This window comes from Mizuhopecten yessoensis, unplaced genomic scaffold (assembly GCF_002113885.1).
Source record: "Mizuhopecten yessoensis strain PY_sf001 unplaced genomic scaffold, ASM211388v2 scaffold716183, whole genome shotgun sequence".
Taxonomy (NCBI): Eukaryota; Metazoa; Mollusca; class Bivalvia; order Pectinida; family Pectinidae; genus Mizuhopecten; species Mizuhopecten yessoensis.
This window is the reverse complement of record NW_018479989.1, coordinates 255,175-264,769: the sequence shown is the minus strand read 5'-3', so window position 1 is coordinate 264,769 and position 9,595 is coordinate 255,175. Positions and strand designations below refer to the sequence as shown.

The 9,595-nt window shown below is 33.8% G+C and overlaps 1 protein-coding gene across 1 annotated transcript; it reads right to left on the bottom strand.

The window, feature by feature from the left end:
- Positions 1-5,434: 5,434 nt before the first annotated feature.
- On the bottom strand, positions 5,435-9,236 carry LOC110441988 (adult enhancer factor 1-like). Its single transcript, XM_021485330.1, has 3 exons — positions 9,123-9,236; positions 7,268-7,534; positions 5,435-7,027 (listed from the first exon to the last, which is right to left on the bottom strand). The coding sequence occupies exons 2-3, from the start codon at positions 7,443-7,445 to the stop codon at positions 6,114-6,116; spliced, it is 1,092 nt and encodes a 363-aa protein (XP_021341005.1). The 5' UTR covers positions 7,446-7,534; positions 9,123-9,236; the 3' UTR covers positions 5,435-6,113.
- Positions 9,237-9,595: the final 359 nt, after the last annotated feature.

Here is a 9,595-nt window from a genome sequence, read left to right as displayed (position 1 = left end):
ACGTTTACACACTATACACATTGAATAACACTTGAGACACCAATTATCATAAGAAACTCTCTATTTACCATTTCATGATTCAAAAATGTTCCATATATATGTGGCAATTCATAGGCTAAAAACCTCAATAAACATGTTCTCGTCACCTCAAAACAAAACCTGCCAAAAATCAAAATGAGCATATGATTTTCTGCTACATCAAGCTAAATAAACCCTTCCTTATTTAGACAGTATAATTCAGTACTATTCTGAAATCCAGAAGTTCATGGGAATCTTCAACACTTATTCTGATTTTCACAGAAAATAACAATCACAGAACAAATTAACAATTTATAGGTGTCTCCATTTTCAGACATGAAATATTAAACAATGTTCTATTTAATTAAAGACTCCCAGCTAAGGATTCTCGTAAAACAAAATAGTTAGAAATATCTGTGCCCATTTAATCTAACTGTGCATTGATATCTGTGTCCACCGAAAAATGATACTTTGATATTTTCTAGCTACCTGCCAGTACCTATATGTGCCTGGCACATTGTTCATCAGGTCGGAAGGTTAGCGGGAGGTATTCAAACATTTCAATATTGTTTAACAAATACAAGAGTTTTAATGACTAAATTTCCATACTTTAAGTCTTTCTATAGCCGACACACAAGTACAATTCTAATGACATGACTGCTATCATATAACACTGTTGTAATGCCCATAAGTTATACACACAACATCCAATCAAAGTAAGACGTTCTCACCAGTCATGTGATCATACAGGTGTGTCTCTAACACTCATATATACAGATATAAAAAGGTACCCCACGATTTATCACTGTAGGGTCCTATAACTATTACAACAAGCTGTAATGTATCAATATTTACAGATAATATCATGGCATGTCAGGTGAAAAGCCCAACAGCTCAGCCCGACATTCAAAATGTTCTCTTTTTATGTGCTTTCTAAGTAAAATACAACTATATATATATAATCTATATCTGTAGTTTTAACCCTCAAGGTAAGACAATCTTGTCAGGACTCGTTAACCCTGATTCAGGACCAGCTATTTTGGCTATGTGTTATAAAATAAAACACTATGTGTTTGAAAATTAAACAGTCTTCCTTATAAGTCGCAAGTTTGGAATATTAGAGATTTTGTACAACTTAAGCTAAAAAAGAAATCATTGATCATCATTCAGGTACATAATGTAGGAGGATAAGGATATAACTAAACCTTTACTTTACATGATTTACTTACCGGTAAGCACAATTTTCAAACATATATATTATAACTCTAATTTGCCACACTTGAATGATTCTAAGCTATAAAATGACTGTACAGAAGAAAAATAGACAAATCTTTGGTGATGTCAGCTTTTGTGTCAGCCATTAACAGCATGACTTACAATATATACAAAATACACTGTGATCATTAATCACACCAGGCAACAAACACTACAAACAGGTACTCAGTGTAGAGGTGCGTACCAGTAATCACTGAGTAACCACGCTTTAATACAAATCATGTTGTACATAAATATTTCATAAATATCAAACCAACTCTAGGATAGATTGCAAAAAGTCAGTTTGTGCAATATAACTGGATTTCTTGTTTACAATATTGATTTTATCTATTAAATAAAAAGCTTAAATAGGTTGAAACATTCTCCAAGACGGGACTTTAAATAGGATGGTTGGAACATTCTCCTTGTTGGGACTTTTGACAGGAAAATTCTAATAAGAAACATCCTGATAAATATGAGTTAAATGTTACAAAAAAAGGTCCCTTTATATAATGATACCATGTAAGTAGGAAATACTAAAGAAGGGTTGTATTTTTGAGCATTGTAATATTTAACTGTGACACATTTCTTATCATGTGATACACACGTAGCATACAAATTAACATTTTATTTAATATTGTTACATTTGATACACTTCGAAATCCCTCTCAGACTTGATGTATAAGATAACCAGTGACACATGGTTTGAAGCAAGTCTTTGCGTGGTATAGGATTGGTCTACTATCATATACAAGTGTTCCTAAGTTTCCCCTCACATGAGCATGTCTATAACCAGAACCAAACCTATTGCTTTGTTAACATGAATATAACAGTGGTTTGACTAACTGCAGCTATCAATTATAGACTCAAAGTCTGAAACTAAATTTTATAAGGTTGTCTAACTGGGTAAAGTTCAGTAACTGACTACTTGAAAAAGCTTTCAATGAGTAACCAGTATGATAATCAATCTATAATAAACACCAAATTTGACTTAATTTTACAAAATGAATTAGCATAAAAACTTACTTACATAGATGAAATTCTAAACACCTAAACACCTACTCGAAATCACAGGTTGTAACATTTCAGCTGAGAAACAAAACTTGACAGTTTCAGTAGACAGCTGACAATACATATTGTACATATAAGTATCTGTGTAGTATATTATACATGATTGACAGTTTCAGTAGAAAGCTGACAATACATATTGTACACATAAGTATCATGTAGTATATTATACATGATTGACAGGTTCAGTAGAGCTGACAATACATATTGTTCATATAAGTATTCATGTAGTACATTGTACATGATTGACAGGTTCAGTAGACAGCTGACAATACATATTGTACACATAAGTATCCATGTAGTATATTATACATGATTGACAGTTTCAGTAGCAAGCTGACAATACATATTGTACACATAAGTATCCATGTAGTATATTATACATGATTGACAGGTTCAGTAGAGCTGACAATACATATTGTTCATATAAGTATTCATGTAGTACATTGTACATGATTGATAGTTTCAGTAGGCAGCTAACAATACATATTGTACATATAAGTATCCATGTGGTACATTGTACATGATTGATAGTTTCAGTAGAGAGCTGACAATACATATTGTACACATAAGTATTCATGTGGTACATTGTACATGATTGACAGTTTCAGTAGAGCCGACAATACATATTGTACATATAAGTATTCATATAGTACATTGTACATGATTGACAGTTTCAGTAGAGCCGACAATACATATTGTACATATAAGTATTCATGTAGTACAATGTACATGATTGACAGGTTCAGTAGAGCTGACAATACATATTGTTCATATAAGTATTCATGTAGTACATTGTACATGATTGATAGTTTCAGTAGAGAGCTGACAATACATATTGTACATATAAGTATCCATGTGGTACATTGTACATGATTGATAGTTTCAGTAGAGAGCTGACAATACATATTGTACACATAAGTATCCATGTAGTACATTGTACATGATAGACAGTTTCAGTAGAGAGCTGACAATACATAGTGTACATATAAGTATCCATGTAGTACATTGTACATAATAGACAGTTTCAGTAGAAAGCTGACAATACATATTGTACATATAAGTATCCATGTAGTATATTATACATGATTGACAGTTTCAGTAGACAGCTGACAATACATATTGTACACATAAGTATCCATGTAGTATATTATACATGATTGACAGGTTCAGTAGAGCTGACAATACATATTGTACACATAAGTATCCATGTAGTACATTGTACATGATTGACAGTTTCAGTAGACAGTTGCTAACATAAGTGTAGCAGACAAAATGTATAGATTACAAACTAGTTCTGATTAGAAAAACGTAGCAGACAAAATGTATAGATTACAATCTAGTTCTGATTAGAAAAACGTAGCAGACAAAATGTATAGATTACAAACTAGTTCTGATTAGAAAAAAGTAGCAGACAAAATGTATAGATTACAATCTAGTTATGATTAGAAAAACGTAGCAGACAAAATGTATAGATTAATACAATCTAGTTCTGATTAAAAAAAAGGAGCAGACAAAATGTATAGATTACAATATAGTTCTGATTAGAAAATCCACAAATTTAGCCAGTAAACACTTTCCTTTTATAAAAACTTAGCTCATTCCCTCACAGAACTAAAACCGTTTCTCTGGAAACTGAAACCTTTTTAATTTATCTGTGTAAAAACTATGTTAATAGCAGTGGTGTGGATTACCAACAATATCACAGTAACATACCTATCTGAGTAGGTATAAATAATGCCAAATAAAAAAGGATACCCAAAGTAAAAATCATGTGACCACATACTATTGTTTGTAATGACGTCTAGTAGCTATTCCATCTTTGCATATTGCAGAGTTATCTTTTCTTGTGAGCAGGTATTGATTGTTACGTCATTGGTTTGTGTGAGAAAATTACGTCGTTTTCACAAAAATTGATGCCGTTACTCTCACAAACAAATGACGTAACAATCAATACCTGCTCACAAGAGAAGATAACTCTGCAATACGCAAAGACGGAATAGGTATACATGGGATGCAGATAGATAGAAACATATGCATGGAAATCAAGATCATGTTGGAGAAATAGTATTTGGTAAAAACTAAGTCTGTAATAATATATACAAATGAAAGGTAATGCTTGTATACAATATATCATAGGAAAAATTATTTAACATATAGAAACATTTTTAATGCCTCAGAAACTATAACAGAGATAAGGAATAAAGAATTAATATCAACAGAAAGCTGTACCACGTATAACAAATCAAAATAAAGTCTTTTAAAACAGGTTAATATTCAACTCAAGAAAACACACAGAATAAAATCAACTTAACGATGATGCTAAAATTTTAATTACTCCAGCTCAAGGGTTGAAGTGTTACTAGGATTTCAGGAGAAGTAAAAATTTCACCAAGCAATCTACCTCGGTTATTCATATACACAATAATATGTATATACATTGTCATAATGATGTATACAGTCTGATTGTCTACAGCGGGTAATAACTATATACACTTACAGCCTTACCTATAAATTGTACATTGACGCGGAAACCAAACAAAGCAAAGGCTATAAACCATGCCTGTCTTACACACATGCCTGTCTTACACACATGTCTGTCTTACACACATGCCTGTCTTACACACATGCTTGTCTTACACACATGTCTGTCTTACACATGTCTGTCTTACACCATGCCTGTCATGCACATGCCTGTCTTACACACATGTCTGTCTTACACACATGCCTGTCTTACACACATGCCTGTCATACACACATGCCTGTCATGCACACATGCCTGTTGTACACATGTCTGTCTTACACACATGCCTGTCTTACACACATGTCTTACACACATGCCTGTCTTACACACATGCCTGTTGTACACATGCCTGTTGTACACATGTCTGTTGTTCACATGCCTGTTGTGCACATATGCCTGTTGTAATGCTGTGTGGCTGCTGATTGGCGTCATTATTATCTTCATCCAAACAAAGTAAACAAATTCACACATTAATATTTTTTCAATCCTCATTATAAGCAGATATTATTTGTATGTTAAACATAACATTGTTCATCACTTTAAGTTCAAGACTTTAATGTCATCATTTACTTTTTTTTTTTTAGAAAATGCTACTTGCAGCTTCAGTAAAAATTCTTCAATAAAGGTTCATATTGTGATATACCAACATAAAACTCATGATGAGATAATCCTCAATCTGAGACAGGTCTTAATTTCATATAAAATGTTCTACTGAATAGCACTGTCACTTGATTGTTGTTGTTTCTTTTGTTTACCTAAACAGTGTAAACCAGCCAGCATAGAATAAATCCTGTAGTCTTTATAACAGTAAAACTTTAGACAAATAAAGTAGCACTATTGAATAAAAATAAAATTGTTTCTGTGTACGAGTTACTAAATGACACTATTAATGCTTATAAAATCACATATCTCTTAATGCTATGTCAGCCTAGTAAATTGTCGTCAAACGATTTATACCATATTACACAAAAGTACAGCAGTTAAAGCTATGTACAAAGTTAAAGCTATGTATATATAACACAGGTTAAACACTAAAAACAAGTCAAACATATAAAAAAAACATGTTTAAAACATGTTGTCATACATTTAATATAAAAATGGATTTCTGCTAGATAATTCAACCTCAACCTACATACCCGAACCCCTATTCCAGTGAATAGAATGATCCAATATAAAACTTAGATGGATATATGTTGGAATGTTGGGGGTGAGCAGGTTGTCTAATACTGATGTTATTGTTGCCAGTGAATCATAAAACATACTCCTGGTCCAACTCTCCTGCCTGGTGTTGTGCTTTCTCCACGTGGGTCCTCAATGATTCCTCCGTGTTAAAACCCTTTTGACATACTTTACAACGGAAATGCATTTTTAGATGCACACCAAGCCCATTAAATGTGGCAAAGCCTCTGTTGCAGAATTTACATTTATGGTTCAACTGGCCGAGGTGCACTGTGGTTATTCCTGTAACTTTGCGTCTGTCTGATCCAGTGTCTTCAGGCCCTGGGGATTTACTTGGCACTGTCACCTCCCAGTCAATATCCTTGCCATGGACACTTCGCACATGTTTCTGGAGGTCATAGCACACAGAATACTTCTTCTCACAATGGGCACAAGCATATGGTTTGTCTTTGGAATGAACTCGCTTACAATGTTGTTCTAGACTGTCATTTCCCCAGAACCTTTTGACACACAACAAGCATTTATATGGCCGAAACTCTCCGTGGTGCATCTTAATGTGTCGCTTCAAGTTACCAACATAGGCAAACTGTTTGTCACACTTGGGACAGGGATAGGATCCCTGCTCATTAGTGGGAGTCTGAGTAACATCCTTCAGGGCTTCAATGATATCCTCAGGTGTGTTCTCTGTGCCACTTGATGGTGTGGCTGGAAGACTTGGAGTCAGTGGGCTGGTGGGGGTAGGGGGCAATATTGGAGTAGTGGGTGTTGGGGGTAAGATAGGGGTTGTTGGAGACGTTGGATTTGTTGGAGAGGTAGGGGCGATGACTTTGGTGGTATTAATGACTTGGGTGGGTGTGCTGACCTCGGTGGGTGTGATGACCTCGGTGGGAGGGATTATCTCAGTAGCAGGAATGACTTTGGCAGGAGAGTTTTCTACATCACTATGTTCCCCAGCAGATGGACTGGAACTTGGTGAATCTAATGCTGAAACAAACAACAAACAAACCCTTATACACAGAATCAGGAGTAGTTCCAGAATAATTCAACAACACATCCCACTTACAGGTTTATTGTGGAGCGGAAGTTTGTTGTCTAATTAGGAAAATTTAATCAATATCAGTAAATAGATCAGAAAGTTAGCTTTTTAGATGAATTATCAGTTAATTAATAACTTTTCATATGATATGATGTACTTGATGCTCTTGCATATTTATTTCCACTCACAGGACTCTGTGTTTCTGATCTCTGCAGAAAGCAGGCTGTTGTTTCCAAGGGCAGATGACTCTGCCTCCTCTCCTGACACCTTGCGACGTTTACAGGCGTTGATCTTGTTTTGAGACAGAAGTTCATTGTAGTAGTTAAGGAGAACCTCCCTATCCGACACAGCCTCATACTCTGCCATCTTGTTTGCTCATAATGTCCAATACATTTCACCAGCCACCAGTCATAGGATGGCCATTTCCAAGAAAGTACAACATTGTGGGGAGATTACTGAAAATGAAATATGGAGAAATGTTCATTTAAATTATCCACTTAGAGAATAAATGGTTATCATATATATATATGCTATTAATTGTTATATATATGTAACATTATATTAAAAGGATATAGTAATTAGATAATAGCCATATTTGTTCGGAGGAAAAACTTGTCAGTTCACCATTTTTTATAATCTCAACTCCTCTAAGGTTTTTTAACAGTTGTGTACAAGAAACAAAACTGAAAATATCAGTACAAGAGATTTTTTTATTTAAATTTATCTCTTTGCAGAAGACTTTTTCTGAAATAAAACATGGTAAGCATTTTTGTAGATATACCCTTAGCATAAATTGCATAAAGCAGAAGGTTGAAATCAAAGAAAACCAGTAGTATAAAAAACCCACTAGAAAGATAAACAATCGTAATACTGGTATTTTTCTCATTTTTTTAGGATTTCCTCAAAAATGAAAGTCAAAAAGCCCTTTTTTTATTATCAAGAAAGTATTATAGTACTAATACAATATATCATTAAAGATATCTGTCCCAGGATATTTTTTTTTTTTTTACAACTTAGCAATATGTACAGGTCTTCAAATTAAATATTTTTTTGAAGCATGGGGAAGTCAAGATTGTTATATTTCAATGGTGAAACTGATATACTATATGATGATTTCTTTAAAGATACCTGAAATTCAATTTTGCTATAGCCACAGGACACTAGTTACTGCAGAACAAGATGAAAAAGTTGACAGAGCTGATATATGCCAATTACGCTACTAACCCAAATATTTATGTAGGCTTTGGTTAAGGATGATATATGTTTCAAAAATTAAAAGCATGTTTACATGATCAGTAAATGACTAAAACGTGTTTACCTGTCAATAACAAACTGGTATTACAATGGTGTCCAGGTCTACATCACAATAATTGGTTTGGAACCAGTTAACATTAAGTTATCATTTCAACGACTTAAATGAAATTTTGCATGTTTTCATTATTGTTAACACTTAGAAATAATAACGCACTGTCATAGGTAAGTGTTTGTATAAATGTTTATTCCGTGTGCTATAACTACAGTACAAGTCTAGATGTTGATCACTATTTTACAACATATACTATATATATACGCATATATACTAATACTTAAAATGCATTAATCATATAAAGCTTCTTATCCCTTAAAGTAACAAACAATAAATAAGTATATTGGAATCCACAACTATTACCTTTCTGATAACATACCAAATGCAGCATTGTGTTGTGCTCAGTCAACCGTGAACCTACTCCATAATTTATGCAAAAAATCTTAGAAATAAAAACTTTCTGGTTACCGTTACCCTACTCCAATGACAGGTTGGATATTCATTGTATCTTAAAGTAAACAATAACAAATGAATACTATGTCCCTGAAACAATAACTCTGAAGTTTCAAATACAAACTAGAACGGGGTTATAAAAACCGGAGGCCTTGTTGATGCATGTCCTAGAAATCCAACCATAGTCGTTCCTCGCGTGACCCCGATATTCCAAAAGTGTCTACGGGCAGTAAACCAAGTTTATGACTTTATATTACAGGTTAGTTTACATCTTAAATACTTACCTTAGTGGCCGATGCTACATTTTAACTCCAAAAACTACTCTGAGTAACTTTTGGAAACTTTTGGAACTGTTTACAATAGTTTCCACCCCGTACCTCTTGCCCTGTCCACTACTTTTTTACTCGTTGACGCAGAAGAGTTCCAATATTTCCCGAAAAGCTGACGTCACGAAATGTGGTTCATGGTACACTGTTTTGCATACGACCTAGAGTAGGTCTGCATACTAATGAGACACGCTTATCATACTTGGGTAAGTCTAGCGTTAGACATAAGCATTCTTGTTCTTTTTTTAATCTAACAAAACGAGTATGTCTCGATCTACATAACATTACAGAATAATATTAGAATATAGACATATTTCCGCGTTAAGCTAATGAAATGTTGTGATTCCTTTTTTGATAACGATTATATTAAGTGTTCATTAGTAATAACGGCAGTATGTTTTAATATTGACACTGGATTAGGACAATGATCG